At 33.0% G+C, this 23,621-nt stretch overlaps 1 protein-coding gene across 1 annotated transcript; it reads right to left on the bottom strand.

The window, feature by feature from the left end:
* Position 1: 1 nt before the first annotated feature.
* Positions 2–21,317, bottom strand: LOC123675759 (putative fatty acyl-CoA reductase CG5065). The gene is made up of 9 exons (XM_045611256.1): positions 21,190–21,317; positions 16,968–17,198; positions 8,069–8,317; positions 2,373–2,518; positions 2,212–2,321; positions 1,957–2,152; positions 1,662–1,898; positions 347–604; positions 2–264 (listed from the first exon to the last, which is right to left on the bottom strand). Exons 2-9 carry the CDS (start codon positions 17,184–17,186, stop codon positions 174–176), a joined length of 1,506 nt encoding a protein of 501 aa, XP_045467212.1. The 5' UTR covers positions 17,187–17,198; positions 21,190–21,317; the 3' UTR covers positions 2–173.
* Positions 21,318–23,621: the final 2,304 nt, after the last annotated feature.

Here is a 23,621-nt window from a genome sequence, read left to right as displayed (position 1 = left end):
CTTTTTGTATAACGATATTTTTATGAAAATTCTTTTTAATATAAAATATAAGATACACTTTCCTTTCTTAAAATTAAACAATACTTAAACGTAAAAGTATAACAAATTTGAGCAGATAATTAAAATTATTACCCTACTTTACATTAACATAACATTTCCACATTACATCATCATCAAAAAAGAAGGGCCGATAGTCCTCTGTAAGTATAAAGAAATACGAAGTAAAAGAAAAGACCTTTGCAAATCCTGTCTAATGCCCATAATCTGTAAAAAAGGAACAATATGAAAACTGTGCATACCTCAGCATAAGAAAAGATGATAAAAATGTTGGTCTGAATTAACTCACATTTTCATATTTCTTCGAGCGGCTGGCAGCATATCGTCAGTTTCTTTCAGAATAGTCAATCTCACGGTATGTAAACACTGCTCAAAATAATCCATGAGATCCAAACCTTCCCCGTCTAGTATATATATTGATCTTTCCTTTTTATTCATCAAATCTCTGGCTACTTTCATCTTGTCATTAGTAAAGTTCCACGCTCTTGAAGTGTAATATTCAAACATCTCTTGGCCTTTTTCGATTCTTCTCTGAATTTGATACAACCTGAAATAAACAATTTTTTCGACATGAAGACCAAGTTCATTAATTCGACGTAAACATCGATCACTTTATCGCATCGATGATGCGTTAAAGTGATCAAGTGATAAAGTGGATTCATTAATAGCAAGGTGAAGATTACTTACACTCAGCTATTTATTACGCAATTTATTGTTATCTTACGGAATATATGACTCCTCGAAAAGTCTAAGAATAAACTTATAGGCTAATATACGAAAAGTAGGTAACTAAATTTTACACGGAAATGTAAAAGAAATGAAAGTTATCTTCCCCACGTTTGATCATTCAGATATTGGAAGCAGCCCAGCCTTGAAGGACATATAAAACACATACTTTTCTTGTTCGATTTCTGTTGGAACTTGAAAATGGAAATCTAAGTTTAAACAACAAAATTATTTCATGATAATTCTTCTTAAAAGAAAAAAAAACAAAAACAGAACAAAAAAGTTAAAGTTAACGAAAATAACTACAATTATCATTGGAAATGTTATACAGCCCTATTTTAATTTTAAGTTTTATCTGTATTTTGTAAAATAAGTCACTAGCTCAACAAGTCTCGTTCTGAAAGGTTGTACCTTCATTTCAAAATAAAATTCTGTGTGACGTTTCAGTAGAAGTTCTCCAACTATAAAAGCCAAGTTCAATAAGATATACGGTCCATATATGATTCGTAATTTGAGTTTTCCGCCTTGTAAGTCAATTAATAAATGAAAACTGTGTAAATAAAATAAAAACTGGTAAACTGAATAACACGATAAGTAAGTTCATATAAAAAATTAGTGGAATGAAAACCGAATAAATTGATACGTCATAAAAAAAGAGTTACCATGTCTAATTTTGAAGAAATGAATACAAAATTTAGAAAGAATAATGAAGATATTACTATCCGAAGAAGAGGAGCAGCGAATAAAAATAAGAAACCAGGTAAAATACTATACCAAGTACCAACGCAAATCATCATCAATTTAAATAATGATATTTCCTAGAAGTCTGCGAGTATCACTGATATCATTTTACTATGAAACATTTTTTTAATACTCACACTGGTTTATACCCTAGAATTAGTAGAAGAAGGTCTATAAAAAGTGCTGGTATAATCTGAAACAGGTAGAAGCAGATGGCGTGGTGGATCCTCGATTTCTTCATCGACCCACCAGGGTACCATACGCACTGGTTGAAAGGCATCCTGTTGTAGACAATCTTCTTTCCCATCTCTATAATTTCTTCCCAGGAAAATTGGTAATCAGAGGTACTGGTAAGGTTGAAGTAGCGTTGTTTCCTGTTTCAAAATATTACATAAGTACCGTTCTAGAAAGTACCAGCTGAGATACACTCACTTTTCCACGTTCACATGGTACCAAGTTCCACAAAGCATTCCATTTACACATATGTCTGCTGGTACCATATCGGCGTAGGATTTGCTGTCCATATACATGCTTCTGATTATTCCTTTCCCAGCACCCACGAACAGACCCATGGGTCCCTGTAGATTGTTACACCAACCAGGCAAAGGGTCTTTGTATATTGGAATAACTGTGAAAATTTGCCGATGAGTATAGATTGAGGACTTTTTGGTTTTTGCGCCTACTCACCAACAGAAGGTCTGACTATAATTGCAGGTAACTTCTCCATCTGGTCGTGAACAAGAGCTTCAGCGAGGGCTTTGGTGAAGGTGTAGGTATTGGGGATATCACCAAGAAGTCTGCAAAGCTGGGATGTTGAATACGTTTCGGGCGAGTTTAATGTGACTTACTGTTTAGTGAAGTTTCCCATAGCGTCTTCTTTGATCCAGTTAATGCTGTTGAGGACTTCTTCAGGATTGGCTGGAGGAGGGTAGTACTTTTCATCAAGAACATCTTGAAGGGGATTGACGTACGCTGTCGATACGTGGATGAAACACTGAAAAGACAGAAATATTTTCATTGTTTGTGATATTATTAATTTTCTATTAGGAAATGTTATATGAAAGCTAATTTGTTCAAATATTTCCAGTAATTGCACCTGCGTTTAATGATATTATTATAAGTACAACAAAATAAATTGTGTTCGAAAAAGTCAAAATTATCATATAAGTTAGAGACTTTGAGAGGGATAGATTTTTTTGCTAAAGAAAGTTGGTTTGTATTGTCAATTATACTGTGATGACGATAATGTGTGTGTGTAAACAAAAAACCCAAAGAAACATAAGGGCTTCAAGGACACTAGACTAGAAAATAATGTCTGATATAGGGCAGCCAAGCGTCTAACCAGTTGGACGTCAAATCGCACTTAGTTGGAATACATTGATCTACTTACATAGCAAATCAGTATCTATTATTTTAGCGATTCTTTGATAATGAATACGTAAAAATTGCCTTTGTCTTTGTTTGTTGTGAATATTAGTAGGCTTGAATTACGAGATGTATTTTGTTTTTAGGCCATCCATTCCCGAAAGCGCTTAACCAATTCATCACGATGTTTGTATTTTCTCAAATATTGATGTTCGATCCACCAATGACGAATACTTAGTCAAGTTTTTGTATGTCCGGCCATCTGGTCCGGTCCCAAAAACTAAATCTCTCGAGTATAAAATTGATTTATTTTTTGGGTCTGCAGAAATATTATTATTTCTTGTATCAAATATCATGGTTGAACGATTGGTCATAAAAAATTCCATCTCGCATTTCCGTATCTTCACTTCCTTCTGTGGTTTTTAAAGATGAGCGCTTCAAAGCACCTCACTAAGTCAGTGTTTAACTGTTTTTCATTATCGGACAAAATCTTTGTTTTTCGCCGACCGCTACTTTTAGGTTTCAGAAGGCTGACTGCCATAACTGTCTTAAACAGCCTTTTAACCCAAAAGTGGCGGTTGTCGAAAAGCTAGTAAAGGGTCATGACCTTATTAAATCGATGGCGACAAATCTCTAAATGAATATTGCTAGTCATTCCATGATATTTTAAACAGTCAAGGTCTAACGTGTTTGCTATCATCATTAATTATTTCATTTTACTAATTATTTGATTAAACGACTAAGGTTTGGCATTTAGGATCAGAGAATCATGCACAAAGAAATGAATTAAATCCGATCATTCTTGGGGAGAAAACCAAGTATATTTCAAAATTCAGAAGAAGAAACTATACAATCTATCCGAAAATGTCTTCTTTACGCTAAAAAGTGTCAAAAATCACATTTCCGAATTAGTTCATTAAAGGAATATCGTCATCGTACCAAAAAATCTCCGAAAAATTATGAAAAATTCAAAAATACGATAAAAATATGACATATTGACCTCTTATATGAATACGCTGCCAATAATTCATTTCATATTGAGTAGGTATTCAAATAAAATCCTAAACTAAGGATTGTTTGGGATCGAAGGTATACGTATATGCATTACACTGTAGCCTTTGAATCTTTTACTTTAATATTTTAAGTAACCTTTGGAATCCTAAGAAGTCCTATCCGTCTGTCATCCAGAGCTTATTTCGGGACCTATAGGTGCTTTTTGCAAGAAATTTGGTACAAAAAAAATGTTACACTACATTGATTCTCCTACCTCAAGAATACGATCCTTGAATTAAAAAAACGTGTAAACATTAATTAAAACAAAATAATTTCTCGAAAACATGAAATTCAAAACATGTGTTGTTTTCATTAATACAAAATTTTTTGTGCTAGTTTCAGTATTATGAATTTTTGAATATATTATTTCCGATATGATCTTCATAATCACACACATACCTACCTGTAGAGAGCTATGGTTCAGAGAATAGAGTAGGAACCTTGGTGGAGTTCAAGTCCACCGTAATCCGATTTCTTTTTCTGTTAACCGCTTTTTGTGATGATTCGATATATTATACGAGGAAATAATAAATTATAGTGTAAAATTTGCCGAGTTTTTATTACTGCCCACTATTATGCCTTCCTTTGACCATGGATTACTGTCATCAACGTTTCAACTGGTGCAGACTACAGACTGGCATAATGTTCTCTACATCGACGAAGCGTTATTCTATCTAGATGTTCACAAAAAGCAGGCTTTAATGTTTTGTAGTTCACCATATTTAAATCCATTGAACATGTGTGAACATGAGCAGGATTGGCGTAACAGGTGAAGTGAACCGACCGTTTCAGGCGCCTCCATTTGAGGGGCGGCAATTCTGCCAGTTTGTTGGCTGCCTTCTCATATTTCATTCAGATAGTTCCGGTCCTCTGTTTTGGTGTTTCATTTCAATCAAAAACCTTGGAAGCATATATTGCAACTTTTCAATATTCTTCATTCACCAGAATTTAATTTTTTACGGAACATTGCAAGATTCTCCATCGGCAGAAGAAGGATCTGTAGTATCATCAGAGAAGGTGCTGTTTTTTTTTTGCGGAGGTGGTTGTGAGGGAGGTCATGTTGTTCATGCTTCTTCAGCAGAGGCGCCAAAAATTCCTTGCTTCAAGTGCCAAAATTATTGTCGCCGGCCCTGCCAGGAAACTCTCCACCATTCTTCGCAGATGCCAGATATTTGACATGACGTCAGAATAGCGGCTATTTCACATATACCCGTATAGTTATTTGGAATGTATTCAGTCATTTTTCATCAAGTATTTCGAGTATGCCTTTTATTATACTTAGCTATATTTTTGGTATGGCGTTTCCGAAAAACGATCTGGCTGTCATAGCATTAATTTTGAATGAAAAGTAGGTAAAACAATAGAAGAAGACAAGTGAATGCGTTCAGGAGGTACGGAAAGAAAGAGAAATAGTGGATGAGTTCATTACGTTATTTAAAAATTGATCGACGATGAAACAAAGTTTTTTTTAGTATTTCAGAATGACGGAGAGTCACAAAAAAAAGTTCTTTTATCGGAAATAAATAATTTTTCATTATTGTAGCAAGTTGAAACTGATGAAAGTAGAGTTGTGTTGCGTTTTCTTTTTCCCTCTTGAAATTATTTTCCGAGTCTTGTATTTCGATTGGTGAATATTAAATAAATATTGTACACAAGGAATTTTAAGTTGAAAAAAATGGAGAATTTTCGGTTTGTCAAAACAATAAACTAACGTTCAGAAGAAATCATCTGGTGGAGTTTCGGTGACTGCAGTAAGACTGATAGCTCTAATTCGTTCCCGCTCCAGTACAGTGTAGACAGGACAGGCCCACTTAATTTTCAATAAAGCATATTTTTGTGACTGATACTTCACGATATTTACGTGACTGATAATATGTGTGAATCGACTTTTAGGCGATAAAGACATTTAAATTCAAATATATCTTGGTGTTGGGTTCACTTTCAAAGCCAGCTAGCTTGGAACGAAGTGCCCCAAGTAGACTTCGAAGTAAAATTTTGCACATGATAAATATTTACTCAACTATGGAGTCGCCAAATATGTTGATATTACTTTTTCACATGGCAATAAAATATCTCGCTAATGTAATAGGTTCATATTTCCAAATAATCAAGAAAATGATTCCTTCTGAGTTCTGACGTCACTGAATATGTTTTGTAGAAATTTTTACACTTTCCAAGTAATAATTTAAAATTATGAAATGAGTAAGCTCACTGGCTAAACGCTGATTAATTGAGGGCCTCAACGGTCTTTGCTCTTTTGCAACGTTAACTAGTCTGGCAATCTTGATACCTTACGTAATTGTGCACAGAAATAAGTCAATGCTTGTACCTGACCTGGCCTTGTAGGTCTATTAACAATGTATGTTTCACTCAGAACTACCATTGATTATCTTCTGCGAAGTTCTATGGAATGTTTGAATCTGAATGAATTTGGATAATCTTGAATATTTCTGGTACAGAATATCTATAATGAAGATATCGATTCATACTTTGTGAAATAATAAAGAAATAATTCGTTGGTTGCAACGTTGGAGATACATATCTATACAGGGTGAGTCTTTGACTTGGACATATATTTCAACCGAAGATTTCTGAGGTCAAAAGAAACACTTTTTCCGATTCGATATTTTTTCTCACTAAGTATAGCGGGCATTTTGGAGTTGACCGGACTTTGATGGAATTTTAAGTTCGGAAAAGCTTCATCACATCAATAAAAAACTATATTCCGAAAATCATTTCATTCGATTCCGTTCCATTTGCGAGATATAACTGAAAATTACATTTTTTATGGATTTCCAATCTTCTCAACCGAGCCGAATCGGAAAAAATGGTAGAGGAAAGAAGTACTTTCTTTGACCTCAGAAATCTTCGGTTGAAGTATATGTACAAGTCAAAGACTCACTCTGTGTATGTGATCTCCTATAGGATGAAATTAATGAATTATTGAATGAGCTCCTGGCAAAATTTGAACCATGATATTTAGAGATGTCACGATTTTTTTCGAACGTGTTTTTATTGTCTGACGAAAAAGAATAAAGATACGAGATGACTGAGGAAATTTCGGAATTTTTTCAAGCATATTCGTTCACTCAAAAAATATTGTTCAAAAGAAAGAGTGATTAATGACATTGAAAGTAATTACTCTAATCCTTTTTTTTGGGGCATTCGTCATTCATGCACTAATTGCGCCTTGGAGACCATTTATTTATATACAGTAAGGGTGAAATGATCCCATGAATGACGAGCGCTCGAAAGCTTCAGATGTTCTGCTCGAATTTTGTATGTTTCTTATTCTATCAATAAGAAATTTTGAACGAAGCTGGAAATTGTTATTCTTTATATACACGCAAAATCAAAATTAATTTTTCGATGATTTTGCCAATTCTATCAGCACAAAATTTTGCACGAAGCTTGAAAATGTTATTTCATATGAAAAGATAACATCCCAACCCAATAGTATCTGCTGTTATAGAAATATTGGGTATTTCTTTTGCAATATTCTTTTTGAATTTTCTGTGATTCTGTTAACTTAATCAGTTTGAAAATCGCATGAAATTTGAGATTTTTATGTTATATCCACATAAAAAATCTCAATTCCATCGATTTGGTGGTAATGGAAACATCAGGTGTTTTATTTTCTTCTTCCTATTCTTCAAGATTGTCTAGTTCTGTTCTGGTGATGCGATCAACATGAAATTGCGCAAGAAGTATGGAACTATTATTTCACATCAAAATTTAATATGTATTTAATTACGATCAAATCTGCAGTTTTCAAATAAATGAGAACTCAAAATTTGAAACTGCCATTTACGGAGCATTTTGTTGGATCAAAACCTACCCTGCTGGTTGCTAGGTCTTTCAGTTCGAGAGTTGTCGTGATTACGGTCGGACGGACATAATCGAATTTTAGAACGGATTCTCCACCAGTAAGTGGAACCTCATCATTTAAGATCATTTCCAACTCAAATTACGAAATTACATAGATTATTCCGAAAAAATAGATCGATATGTTCGGATACCGAGCGCTAAAAAAGCATCTTATTCATTTCTGGTGGCAGAATTATGGTTTATATATCACAAAAAAAGGCATAAAAAAGAAAGATCGTTTCCTTCAATAGCCACCCACCTTCAATTTTTTGCACTGACTAGCCAATTCAAGGGCAAATTTGGTACCCCTGGTGTTCATGGTAACGGCGTATTTCATGGTGTCATCAAACCTGGTTGTTGCGGCAGAGTGGTAGAAAAACTCGACCTCTTCCTGCAACTTCTTTCTATCTTCGGGAGAGATGCCCAAGTCAATTTCAGTTACGTCTCCAGGTATGGGTATGCATTTCTGGAACGCATCCGGATCCTTAGACCTTAAAAGGTCAAAGAGCTGTAATCATACAAAGAATCATTATTACATTTATTAAAAAATAATTCCATAATAGCTAATCATAATTTGGCTCAGAAGCGAAAATTGAAATTCTTAATCCTATCCTATATTACTCTAGGTTTTTTTCGTGTCTGATATCCTTATTTTTAAGTGTTGTAGACTGTTGGATCTAATTTGACGTCCATTTTCATGTCTATTTCTGTTTTTTTTTCTGACAGACACCCGCACGATCACAATATCCTTTCGTGTCACTTGTTTCAGGAGCTGCAAACCTTGAAGTTATTTTTGGGGTTAAGTTTGTAAATAAAGGGTTCTCCAATAAGAGGTTTCATTTTGAACAACCCTCTATCCAAGCAGCTGCCAATTTTGAAGCTACCATCTTTTGATATTTGGAAAGTAGAAACTAAGCAATTACTGAAAATGGAACGATACACGCTCCAACAACGCATTGGAATTGTTAAAATTCACTAAAATATGATGAAAATTTCGCAGTCACGGTTTGCAAAACTAAAGACCTTTTGGATCATCATGAAGCACCTTCTCGGCCGGCAATAGTGACACTGATTGAAAAATTTGAGCTGTTGGGCAAGTTAGTGATGTGAAGAATCGAAACTGTGTACGTCGCTCAAAAACAACTGAGAATAGTGTTACTGTAGCCCGTATTGTTGACGAAAATCTTGGAAATTAGGAATTCGACAATCGATATTACACCCATAAAGACTTATAGATCTTAAGGCTTTTGAAGTTCAGTTGACATAAGAACTCAATGTGGTTAATTCATCGTCGTATCTTCGCTGGGTGGATGCTGAAATGCATAAAAATGATTCGAATTTTCATCGAAAAATCATCTTTATTGATGAGGCTCATTTGCACCGGGAGGCTACGTTTATAAGCAGAATTATCGCATTTGGGGATTGAAAAATCCAAAAAGTTTGTTGAACAGTAATCCGTTTTTTCTGCTCGCCAGTGTATTATTGAATAAAACATGAACGTAACCTCATGAATAACTCCGAGATTTACAGCTCTGTAATAAGACTTAAAACAAATGTAAAAAACGCATGGTATGATCGAGTCATAAATTAGCAAAGATAGACATGTATAAAGACGTCAAAATAAAGACAAGAAAAAACCTACCACAGGTTTCAAAAAACTTTGATTGACCGATCAACTCGTTGATTGTAGTTTTAAATATATGAAAAAGTTTAAAATGAATTGAAATCGAACATAGAAATGATTTGATCGATACTTAGATTATTAAACATAGGTAGAGGGAGCATATGTCATTTTCAGTGAGCAAATTTTGTCTCCAACATTAACTATCAAATTTGACATCAAGCGCGCGGAAATGAAAACATATTAGTGACATGATATTTCACTCAATTCGCGAGTTTCTCCACAAAGAACGCACTTCTTATGTCCCATAGTGAATCAACGTTTCATATCAACTCGAAATATATTCGGAAAACAAACATCAAGCGCGCCAAACGACGTGAAACAACAGATGACAACGAGAGAGCAAAAGGTGCCAAACCTTGGATTTCAGTAAGTAGATACAGAAAATAATAAATATTCTGCATTTTAATGGAAAAAGCATAAAACCTGTACCCGCAATCAAATACCTTTGAATGAACATTGATTGTAAATTGAACTTCAACCTTCACACCAAGTTGATGAAGAGAAAAACAATATCAAGAGCCAAATATTTTTCCAAATTAGTTTACAGAAAGCAAGGCATTAACATCAAAAGTGCATCAATAATAATATATAAAACAATCTGTAGACCTTTATTAGAATATGCACACCCAGTGTTTGCCAACTGCAAGCCTCCAGCAATTAAAAATCTCACAGTAGCAGAAACCACCGCATTGAGAACCATAACCCGATTGAGACATCCTAGAAATCCACTTCATAATCCTCCAAACAGTCTACTTTATCTGAATACTAGAATAGAACCTATTGAGATAAGAATGAGCAGACTGAATAAGGCATTCTATAATAGGTTACTTCAGTTGGATGAAGTGATTTCTCAATACCAGGAAGACAGAAGGAATACATCTAAGAGAAAACATCCAGAACTCCCACTTATAGCAAAGATCAAAAGTTTGATATGAAAAAATGAAATAATAATTACCTTTTACCTTAAACAAATTCAATGTACCAAAAATTGTTAAAATACAGGCTGAAGGACCCTTGGTCGATGGCCAGTTGCATATGCAATAAAGTACTGTTATTATTATTATTATTCTGCATGCTATAAATTCGATAATTAGGAAAAATATCCGATACCAAATATTCAAATTTGCATATTTCATTGAGAATCACTCAAATAAATATATTTCATTCAATATAATATACATTCATAATGATATAATAAAATTGTGGATTTGAAAATATATTAAAATCAGACAACGCAATCTAACCATGTTGGGGACATGTAAAAATTGCGGATACTCCCTCTATCTATGTTTATTACCATGGATCGACCAAATCACCACGATAAAAGTTTTATGTATCCCACCAAAATGGTGATGCGGGGTTCAGAAATAGACATGAAAAAGGCTTGAAGCAATGAGTTCAGATATGTGAGAACTGAGCAAATGCTAACTATGAAACTCCTTATTGATATTATGATATAACAACATAGTTCAGATTAATCAACTGTCGAAGATATTTTGAAATATGCCGAATGGAAAGGAATTAATCCATGAAGTTTGCACACTGCAGGCGGATAGACAAACCCATAATGCAAATTTCGTATCACATTTAGGGCATTTGTTCTGGTACATAAAATAATTTTCTTGTAATCGGTTGCCATGAGAGAATTATGGGTTTATGTTAGCAATCGTAGGTACCTTTATTATGTTTATTAATAACGATTTCACGCCTCTATCTCATTATCATAGGTAAATAGCCTTAAGTTGGTTGAGAGTCGCTTATTTCATTATTTATTGGTATGCAGTTGACCGCAAGTTTTACTTAAATCTATAAATCAGTGGTAGGTATTTCTTGATTATGACTGAATACAGCAATAAGTTCCAAGTTTTGAAGCAATTACACTTATAATTACGATCCTCATTCGGAGAGGCTTTGTACAGGGTGTATCATCATAAACTGGACAAACATATATATAGTGTGTGGATGACATCGAGAGAATCATTTTTACCGAAGGAGAAATTTGGGTGGCTTTAATGAAGGGACCATTTGATATTTTTCATATTCATGTTATGTGTTCAAAAAAGTACCTACAATCGTGAAACATTTCATCAATTCCGGATGAATTTTTTTTCGCTATATGTATCAGGATTCCAAAATTTGTTGTCTAGGAAGGGGATCTCAGAACCCCTGTTTGTACTCGATTTTTGAGAGAATCAATTTGGTGAAAACTGCAACATAAATTCAAATGTTTTCAAGTTATAAGAGAAAATTATAAAGTGGCGTGAAAACAAAAGTTCTCATAACTTCTTTATTATTGGTGTTATTAATAACATGGAACAAAAACATCCTACAGGCACTTTTTTGATAGAATCAATCGGTGTTATCATTTATTTTTTATTGCTGTTAGTTTTGAAGTTATAATGCAAACTTGTGTCTTTACAAATGTGAACCATAACAATTTATATAACAAATCAAATCTCTCTTTTCCTTTTTGGAAAATATATAACATGTTATAGAAATTTCTGATCGAACTATAATAGTCATCAGAATTTTCACACGGCAAATCAACCTAGTGTCTGTCTATAATAACCTGTGAACTTCAGATAATTAATATATTTGGTGGCCACCAAGGTCTCCGGATTCAACTTCGTTAGATTATTTCTTTGGCCACATTTAAAGAACAACATTTATCAATTTGAAAATATTGAAAAGTTGAAAAAATCTGAAGTTGTTGAATGCGGAGACCTTGGTGGCCACCAAACATATTAATTATCTGAAATTCACAGATTATTATAGACACTAGGTTTATTTGCCGTGTGAAACTGAAACTTTTGATGATTTTACAGTTTGATAATAAATTTATACATATGTATATAATGTTATACTTATATTTTTGTAAAGGGACAAAAAAGCGATTTTATTTTTTATAAAAATTGTTATGGTTTACAAGTTCGTATTATAACTTCAGAACTAATAGAAATAAATTATTACACCAATGGATTATACTAAAAAAAGTGCTTGAAGGGTGTCAATAGCACCAATAATAAAGAAGTTATGAGAACTTTTCATTTCATTCTCCCGGTGTCATCTACATGACTATATTATGTTTGTCCAGCTTATGATGAACACCCTGTATATGCTCAACGAATTTTTCATCTCACTGCATGTTCCTGAGAAGAGCAACGACTTGACTCCTGTACCTTTTGCGTACAGCTTGAAACTGTTATCTGTTTCCGATATCTCTAACGGTCGTATCGTTATTACTGAAATTTTGAACGATGTTCCTCTTGCAAAGTGGTCAACATGATTTTCGGCAAGTGCCTCAAAATTCTTATTTCATATCAGAACTCAGAATTTCATCACGATCGAATTCATAGTTTTGAAATTATCAGGAGGACAAAATTTGGATCAGTCTTATTTACGGAACCCCTATTGAGAACGAACCTAATCGTGGCATTCGAGATCTAAATCGACCCTGAATATTTGAAACTTCTAGGTTCTAATAGGTTGTTCCTTAGGATAGGAAAACTACCTCATTTGGTACTCATAACTCTGAAGAGGATCGGAGATTCTTAAATAATTAATTTCTTAATGTCTCTTTTATGGCACAATAAATATCACAATGCTTTGCTAAGGATCATCATATTTTATTGAACCTTTGCTCACATAATTTATTTATAAATTATGTAAACAAAGGTTCAATAAATTATGATGTTATTGAACCTTTGTTCACATAATTGATTAATAATAAACGAATAAAATGTCTTAGTACGCCAAATTAAATGCTGTATTCGAGAACCAGGATTGCACAAATTGATTCTAGATTTTGTATCCTTAACGAAAAGTTTTTCAACAAACGCAAAGAACTCGATGATATAGCTGACCTCTATCACAATGTATAACATTATATACAACTTCTAGAAAATGCCCTACACAGACTTTATTTAAAGCACTAGAAAAAATATAATATACTTTTTTTTTTGTAAATTTTCATGTATATGCAGTTGTAGTGTAATAGCCTGAAGGACCTCAGATGGAATATCTATTTATGCAGAAGGGAAGGTGCTATGAGAAACAAACTTGAAACAAATCAAATTTTAATACTCTGTATCTCGAAAATAAAGTGTTTGCGGGCCCATGTTTATAGGACTTTTTTTTTCTTGAAATGATCTGTCATTTTTGTTTGTACCTCCAGTTTAGGAATACCCAGTAATTAAATTCGATCTCGTATTCTTGGAAAGGTATATGTATTCGCATTTTTAAGAATTTTTTTATGTTCTTTGAAAAAGTATTGTTAGGAAATTCTTCTCAAATTTAATTATGGTTGATTGGATATTTTATTATCTTTATGTGCTCCAAAACAGACATTAATGATGCGTTTATGTTATGTTTTGAACATAACGATCTCTGATTGACCTGAAGCTACCTTTGGAAAATTTATATTTCTAGGCAACATTGTCAGTTTAATGCCTGAAGGATTTTTCATAGGCAAAAATGACAAGGATTTACGAAATGTGAAAGGCGCCGATGGGCTGAAGCATAATGTCAAGTTGGTTCAGATATTGCTCATAACATTATGTTTACATAACACCTAGAAGAATTTGGGCGAAATATTTGGAATTAACCAGGTCAAACCCCTCAAACTCTCACTTTCTATGTCGAGGTCGTATACCGAGGTCACCCAAGAAGTAATTTCAACATACCTTAACCACTATGATCACGGAATCTGTTGATTTCAGATGAGGTATATCAAACTAATATGTTTAGTTATGAATGAAAATCGATCCACATTCTTACTATAACTATTAATTTCATTCATATTCTTCAATAGTAGTAGCAAGAATTGATCTTTGAAAGTAGATTCCGTAAAATTTCACCTAGGCCTTTGACAGATTTCAATCTAATCTATACTGTTTAATGACTATTAAAAAATGACCTATTCTTTGGTTGAATGATGGCAATACCTACTCTATCCATAGGCGTCGCTATTGTTTCATTAGACTGAGCTTAATTTTGTCATTCATATTAGAAGAGAGCATTACATTTCAAATATGATTTCTGGCATATGACCGCCACGGCTGGCTCGGATGTAGTCTAATCTGGACGTCCAATTTTCGATGACTTCTTCGAAGATTGGTGGCCATATATCGGCAATAACACGGCGAATGTTGTCTTCCAAATGGTCAAGGGTTTGTGGCTTATCCGCATAGACCAATGACTTTACATAGCTCGACAGAAAGTAGTCTGTGTTAAATCACAAGATCTTGGAGGCCAATTCACTGGTCCAAAACGAGAAATTAGGCGGTCACCAAACGTGTCTTTCAATAAATCGATTGTGGCACGAGCTGTGTGACATGTTGCGCCGTCTTGTTGGAACCACAGCTCCTGGACATCTTGGTTGTTCAATTCAGGAATGAAAAAATTAGTAATCATGGCTCTAAACCGATCACCATTAACTGTAACGTTCTGACCATCATCGTTTTTGAAGAAGTACGGACCAATGATTCCACCAGCCCATAAAGCGCACCAAACAGTCAGTTTTTCTGGATGTAACGGTGTTTCGACATACACTTGAGTAGCCATTCTACCAGAAGTGCGCTTCATCGCTAAACGAAATAAAATGGATGTAGTGCGCGATACGCATTCCGCACAGAACCAATATTTTCGAAATAAAATTGCACTATTTGGAAGCGTTGTTCAGGCGTAAGTCTATTTATGATGAATTGCCAAACCAAACTGAGAATAAATCACTTGACAGTTGTTAAATCGGTTGCCATATTGAACAGTAATGCCAACTTTAAGTTATAAACCTCGAAAAAAAACACCCGTTACTTGTTTGAAAAATCAAAATAACGGTTTTGAAATTCAAAAATCGAGACATAGGAAATATCATATATACATATTGTTAATTTTCCTATGGGATCGTGAAATTGGAAATTTGTATTTCGATTATTTCCTTAAAAAAATGTGTAGGTCATCGAACTCAATCAAAATGTTCATTAATTTCGATCAGGTACTTTGTTTAGGCAGGCAAACAAAAAGAAATCTCGTTCAACTTGTTGAGTTTATGAGAGTTTATGAACCATTGAAATCAATAATCATAAAGATGTCAGGTATAATATCTCGCTTGATCGAGCATCGAAGTCTCCAAACACTTTCAGCCTTATGTTGATTTTATAATGATCTATGGCCTAAGGGTGACGACTCAAAATGATAATATACAAAAATACTTGATTTTTCATAAAAGCCTATGTTGCAGAGTATTATATCGCATAACAAAGAAAAATTATATTATATTCTATGAACTCGAGTTATCATTTTTCCAAATTTTTCTCAAAATTCATAGCTTCTAGACAATAAATTTCTAGTAAGAAATTTTAAATCGAGTATGAAGTTACCATTATAAGTTTTCATTTAGGTGCACAATCGTATATTGAATAGTTTCGGCAAAAACCTGTTTATTCATTTCCTGTTTAGCCTTTAAGTATCAAACCACTTAAGCAACTTCTCTTTCAACCAATTTTTTTGCGAATAGACCTTATTTTGATAAGAGAGTTTCAGATAAATGAAAACTTTCTTTTTAATTATTACTTGTGAAAGTTTCAGAGTGATGAATTTATATTTGTTGAATGTTTTTTTTTTGGAACTGATGAACCAAAATTGGTTGCAATATATATAATTTGTGCTGTTACAGTTACTCAAACAGAACGCTAGGTATATGTCATAGTCTGATGACTATAGTGGTTCCTTAAATATGATGAAAATTTTCTTTCCCGATAATTTCATAACTACCTAATCGATGAAATTTTGGTTCCGATATAAAATAACAATTTGAAAAACATAGTCAATATTTCCTCAACAATTAATCCGACTAGGTGAATTTAGTTCCTTGGATAATTTTAAGAAAAAAAGTCCCATAAACATGGGCACGCGAACGGTTTGTTTTTGATATACTGGTTGTTTCTTGTAGATCTACTTTTATGTGACGATTATATCAGTATATCGTATCTCTACTGATCCACAATTAAGTTAAATATATCGCGAAGGTGCTATGAAAAAAACTTGAGAAAAAAATCAAATTTTAAAACCCTGTATCTCGAAATAAAAGTATTTGCGGGCACATGTTTAGAGGACTTTTTTTTTCTTGAAATGATCCATTAATCTTTCATTTTTGTTTGTACCTTTAATTCAGGAACATTCTGTGTATACAAATCTGTGATACAAAGTCAGTGCCTTTCTCGAATTTTCAATTTATTATTCCGTTCTGAAATATTTAGGGAACATTCTAGGAAGAATTTAAAATTTTAACTTTCACGCTTTCGTATAACGAAAACACTAGAGCCTTAACATATTATGGTCCTCTGAATTCTGAAATCATTTTTTGAATTCACAAGAGAACTCTACACGACTTCTCTAGTCGTTCGATCTTTTATCCTTTCTCAATAAAACGAGAAATTTCTGTTGTTCTTTGACGTAAACATGAAAATCTACTCACAGCATTTTTGAAGATATCGTGTATCCTTTCCTTAGGGGATTTGCCCTTCTTGTTCCTAATAAGGATGTATATCCTCTTGACGCCGCTGCAGCATCTCAAAAGCTTTTCAATCAGGACCTTTCCCAAGAATCCTGACCCTCCTGTTATAAACACCGTTCGACCTACAAACATCTCTGCTATGCGGTCCGGCATTTTTTCTATATCTGCAGGTTTGGTCATCTTGAAGTTGCTCTGAAAATGAAAGTGATGAGTTAATAGCAAGATGATCATAAAGCATTAAAGGTTAGATTAGGTAAAAATTCTGTAATAACTCTTTGTTTTCAACACATGAAGTAAACATCTTAGGATAATGTACCAAAGCACGAATGATCTCACACGTGAAATCTCCATTAAGAATAGTATTTCTTCAACTTTTGAACTCATATTGAGAAATATGTAAGAATGCTCACTCAATAGTAAATTATGGCATGATGCCTATATAAGACGTTGAAATGAATATCTTTTAAAGCTTTTCCGATATTAGAGTGACATTTATTACATGAAAGATACTTTCTTTTACTATAAAAAAAAATTCCTGGCCGATAAAACAAAAACATGCAGTACTCTTCCGAATTTATCTGATCGCTTTCAAATTAAGATGCCATTCTAAAATGAAACACTAGCATCAATGAATATTCCAATCATCAGAAAAATTATTAAAATCATTATAAACACTAAAATCTAAAAGTTATTTTGTCCGCATATGTCGTTTTGTCCGCATTTCCCCTAATACTATCACCCTTTATCATCTACTTTACATGTAAGATATAACTTAAGACTAATAACTTGCAACAAGAACTACCTCGAAATTATGGGCAAACTAGTGGAAAATTTTCGAAGTTTTTGGATTTGATGATTGTCATACTTTCAGCGTAGAGATAGAAACAATTAAATCGGATGATCTTTATAAATATCTCAGAACCAACCATCAAAGAATGAAGAAAGACTTGACGACTGAATTTATTAAGAGTATCAAAAAAATTTTAAAAACAAACCTCAACAGCAAGATGAAGACGAGAGTCATCAATACTCGTACATATGCATATTCAATTCTAACATACTCTTTCTGTGCAGTTACTTGGAGCAAAACAGCTAATAGAGGCATAGAGGAAGAGTTTCGGAAATATTTGGAACATGTTTATTGGACTTGAAAAAGAGCATTAAAATATTTCGAAGACTAAATATACCTAGTTGAAATGCTCAGCTACATAATATATGTGTTGCTCTGGCGACTGACGTATCTCCGGAATCTGTTATACAGGGTATTTTAAATTAAGTGGGCACCATTGCTAACTACGTTATTATTGATGCTACGATGTCGGTTAAATGGGCAAACTAGTAGCATATTTAGTGGTCTTCTTGATGCCGAAAACAAAACAGAAATTGACAGTCGCGTTGTCATAATATTTCATAAAATGATATTTTTTTCCAATGGAACACCCTATATTTTTTCATGCATTTCGATTCGTAATAACATTTTCAACAACAAAGCTCATATCACCTTTCTTCCTAAAGTGGAAAATGAGCGATTTATTTTGAAATATTTATTTATTTCACTGGTACAAAAAATTTATTTGTTTTGGCGAATAAACCTCATGATTGTCCAAACAACCATTTTTTGTACGAATGACAATAGTTTGTTACTTATAGCAAAATGAGACAGTAAAAAGAATAAAGTACGCTGGGATGTGAACTCGTGAAACCCGTGATTATCATGTAGCACCACTCAATCGTCACCACTAAGCTATTTGATATTAATAGGCAAAACGATAATTTCCATCTTGAAGTCATTCCGCTAGCCGCATTCATTTTGTGAATCAATAGTGTCAATAAAAGGGCCCAAATATGTGTTCAAGGAGAAGGCGGTGTTTTTGACCATTTACTCGATATTTTATAGCGCTTTATCAAATCAGTATGTTATAAATGTTTCCCATTAATACAACTGTCTTATTTTTACCTTTACAAAAAATAGTCAAATGAGCTTTGTTGTTGAAAATGTTATTACGAATCGAAATGCATGAAAAAATATAGGGTGTTCCATTGAAAAAAATTATCCTTCTATGAAATATTATGACAACGCGACTGTCAATTTTTGTTTTGTTTTCGGCATCGAGAAGACAACTAAAAATGCTACAAGTTTGCCCATTTAACCGACATCGTAGCATCAATAATAACGGAGTTATCAATGGTATCGACTTAATTTGAAACACCCTGTATAGTATAGGTACAAGGTACATGAAGAATGTACGTAAGGATTGCGTACGGACAAATATAATCTTACTGGTGGGGTATATTAATATTCAAATGCATTCATAAATTACACATATATTTATAAATTACAAATTTCTGTTGTTTACTAGTGTTGCTCCAGTTAACCATCACGGTAGTCGATGACGCAAACCCAATAAAAAATTCGAAAATTATTATGAAAACAAACAAAAAATTTGAACTTTTAAAAAAAAAATGACGAAAGTCCATATATCTGAAGTTTAATTTCAAACTAGTAATTAATTAACGGTTTTAAAATCATTTTCTCTGTTTTCATTATTGCTCAAAAACATCTGAACAATAAATGCTCATTTTAAATCAGTTTTATTGATTCTATGATTTTGTAAGTTGAATTTGGTTATGAAAATATGTTAATTTTGAAGTGTGTGAAGTGTGACTTCTATTTATTATTGAAATAAATTTATCCACGAATGAAATAAAACTTCCATTTGATTACATAAAATCATCTTTAAATACTTATTCTCTTACGATCGCAGCTGAAAACAAGATCTATCTCTTCGAATCGGCCAAAACCAGATGTAAGGAATGGAACCTTGTGAAACGGAATCTTATATAATTGACTCGGGTACGTTTTATACTTTCAAATCTCAAGAAAGAAAGCATATCATCAGATATGTACATAAATAACCTGCTCCCATAACCAACGAAATACTTTTTGGTAGTTTTAATACAGATAGGAAACAATTATTTCACTTCCTCAAGCGATTCATAACGATTTGCATCAATAAATATAATGAATTAATTTAGAACTACTATTCCGAAGTTGCCGAAAATTATTGCATTTCTCTTGAAAGGGATGGCAGATAACGAAGAAGGAAAATCCAAATGGGTTCAGAATGTTTGAAATAGCCATAAAAATGGTTAAAATTTGCTATAAACAATTCATTTATGATTATCACATTGAACGAACAGAATTAAATTCAATAATTAGCTCTTGTAATTCTTCATTTACCGAAATGCTATCAGCAAGAGTAAGAGAACCATGAAAATTATAGTGTTTGAAGCTTCACTGCAACAATTTTGAATGGTTGAGAGACAATATATGTCATATATCTATGATTTGGAATAATAATGATAGTTCTTTCTAGTTGTAATCGTAGTTATAACTAAATAAATAATAATAACGAAAATTTACTTGATCTGAAATTTTAATCTTAATTGAAGAGTAAATCAAAAGTACAACAAATCAGAGAACTCCTACAAAGAACACTTGTAGTCATTCCTGTAACCCATATAATATTTCATGAATAGGAAGTTGATTGAAGCATATGAATGTAAATTAATGGGATGAAAAGTGTTTGTTTACTAAAATGTAGAAATAAAAAAGATGGAAATATTTGAAAAGGATTAAGAGAAAAGGCCACAATAATAAATAAGATTCTTATACAACATACTTGAATATAAAAAAGCAAAGTAAGAATGAAATATATACAATGGAAAAATATGAAAATTAATCTAATAATAAGACTGATGGACCCAATGGAATTACTACACAATTATTTTCATGTCTTCGCAGCTAATCATTCTTTTTTAAAGGAGAGAAGTATCTCATAAGTGGTAGGTAATGTTCAGAGACCAAACACCAATTTGAATGAAGTTTGAATATTTTTCACAACAACTTTCATTGCCTAGATGTATAATTCGAGAGAAATATTTAAAATTGAATTAAATCAATGAGTTGTGGCCAAATCTACGACCAATAACATAATACTCTCAGTGAGGTAGGTTGAATTTGAATAATATAATAAGTTATATTTTTGTATCTTCGAATTATTTCTATTTGGAAGTATATTGTATTTAGTTGCTGTCATTCTTTATAGATCGAGAATTGATCATATACAAAAGCTTTTGGGAGAGGAAATTGTCAGTTTTTCGAAACTGGTTAACCACTAACCTTTCAAATTGTCACAGAAACCACGAAAAATAGTATCACCAAAACGCGAGTCAACCGCACACAAGAAATGATACCAGTTTATACCACGACCACGAAATACCAACTGATTGGCATCAAGCGCTCGACCAATCTTATATATCGAGCATGATGAGTACCATCAGATCCATTTAGGCGCCCATTAAATTTCGGTCCATTATTGGTAATAATTGATCAATTCACCCTGTGGTTTCGGCGTTGAAAAATTTGCTAATCGACAATAATATTAATTGTTCTAATTATTAAAGAAAATTAATCAAATACAGTTATACTGTAATTTTCGAATTTTGAGTTGGGAATGGTGTTAAAGTTCGACCCACCGATGACGAATCTTTTCTCAAAATCGGTTCTGTCCGTCCGTTCGGCCGGTGGTATACACGAACCGTATACAGGGTGATTCACCGAGATGGCCTATTAGATGTTTATGGCAAACTAATCATAATTTTGTGCTGAAAATTTGCATGTTCGGGTTTGAGACAAAGATTTTTCTCTCTAAATTAGTTTCAGATCTTTTCAACATCCGGTTCGACCGGAAACAGTAGTAGTAGTATTCTAAGACTGTTTGCGGTTTGAACCAAAAATGTACAGGAGGTTTATAAGAAGATCATGAACTTGGACAACTCGATTTCATCAAATCTTAAGATTTTCAAATTAGAACGAATATTTTTTATTTCAATTCAATTATTTTTATTTCAATCGATTCTACGCACAAAAGAAGCGACTTCCGGAAAACACAGAAAGGAAATAAAATTCGATGTTTCCATAACTGTATTTGACATTTCAAGAATTGCAATGACATATTCGTAATTGAAAATTGTATTGGTTAATGGATTTCTCAACAATCCAAACGAAAAATTGATTATAATTCATGAAATGTAAAATTTAATTATCCAATCATCGAATTCTAGTTTCTTTCTGTTTTTTCCGGAAGTCACAGACTACTCCACACAGGAAGGAATTGCAGTTTTTCCTCATTTAAGGAAATATTCAAAAAAATTTTTTTCTCATCGCCACCATTTTATTTATAATAAGAATATCATTAACTCATCAACCTTTGAGTTTTCACCCAAGGTATGGCATATTGCCGAAATTGTCATCAAAAGAGCTATCTAATGATACAATAATATACTGGGTGTGCCATTTGAAATAAGGAAGTAGTAGTCTGATTCCACTATAACAGGTTGTAGAGGTCTGAAAATATTTTAGGGATAAAGATCATTGTCTGAAGCCACAATATGGAAATTTTTAGCTCAAGATTATGATAAGTTTTCCATAAACTTCTAACAAGACATCCTGGTGAATCACCCTGTAGACTCTAAAAAAAAAGACCTAAAATCTTGAAATTTCCAGGATAGGTTCTGATCTCGAATGTCGTTTCTAATGGGCAAAATTCTGCGAGGGGTTTCGTAAATATGGCACTCATTGTGTCATCATTGTGAACTCTATCAGATGTTTAGAATGAGAAAATTCATTGATGATCTATATCCAAACGTTAATATTGTGCCTATTCCAAATGGCATACCATATAAATATTCTATTTTTTATTAGGTAGCAAATTTTTATTATCTCTACCATATGAGAAATATAGGGTGTGCAATTTGAAGTATGCCCAGTATTAACATTGGAATAAGCCATCACGAAAAATATTTAGTGATAAATGGTTGTTCTACAATATTTTTTTTTGGTAAATAAAAAAAAATGATCAATTTAATAGCAGTAAGTGATGGTACGATCAGACAATTTGGGAATTAGGTTGGCGAAATTTTATTTTGCCGTGGTGCCAAAATATCTGGCGGCGGTCTTGATATAACCGGCTATTTATATTACCTAATAATTATAATACTTTACTTTATTTCAAATCATTTCCTACAGTGTGTTTAACAAAGAGTTACATGAAATGAAACAGTGTCCAAAAAAAAAGATAGAAAAGTTGCTAAAAGTTCCTCTCAATTTCGTACATCGAATATGATTCTGAATCCAGTAGTTCCTTATATGTATATGTGCCTTTTAAAAGTTCTCGTAAATGTCATGTTCTTAATTCTTTGGGGGAGATTATAAAAAAAACTTCATGCATCTTTACTCTAGCTGTTGTTGAGTTGTTGTCAGGTTGCATTTAGAATAATTGTAGTTTTGACTTCTTGTACTATACGAATGACAACTTTTGAATTGATCGAACATATGTTTATTTTTATGAACATTTCTGCACATATATGGCATAGACTGTTAAAATGCCATTTCTTCTGAAAAACCCCCTGCAGGACTGTCCGTATTTCAGTTGGTTGAGGATTCGAATTGCTTTTTCTGTAAGATGAACACAGATGTTATGTTTGCTGATCCATAGAATGTTATGCCAAATCTTCTTTTCGACTCAATTGTGCTGTGTTAAATGGTTTTTC

The sequence above is a fragment of the Harmonia axyridis genome, chromosome 3, assembly GCF_914767665.1.
Source record: "Harmonia axyridis chromosome 3, icHarAxyr1.1, whole genome shotgun sequence".
Lineage (NCBI taxonomy): Eukaryota > Metazoa > Arthropoda > Insecta > Coleoptera > Coccinellidae > Harmonia > Harmonia axyridis.
Note: the sequence above shows the minus strand (reverse complement) of the source record. Positions and strands in the feature narration are given on the sequence as shown.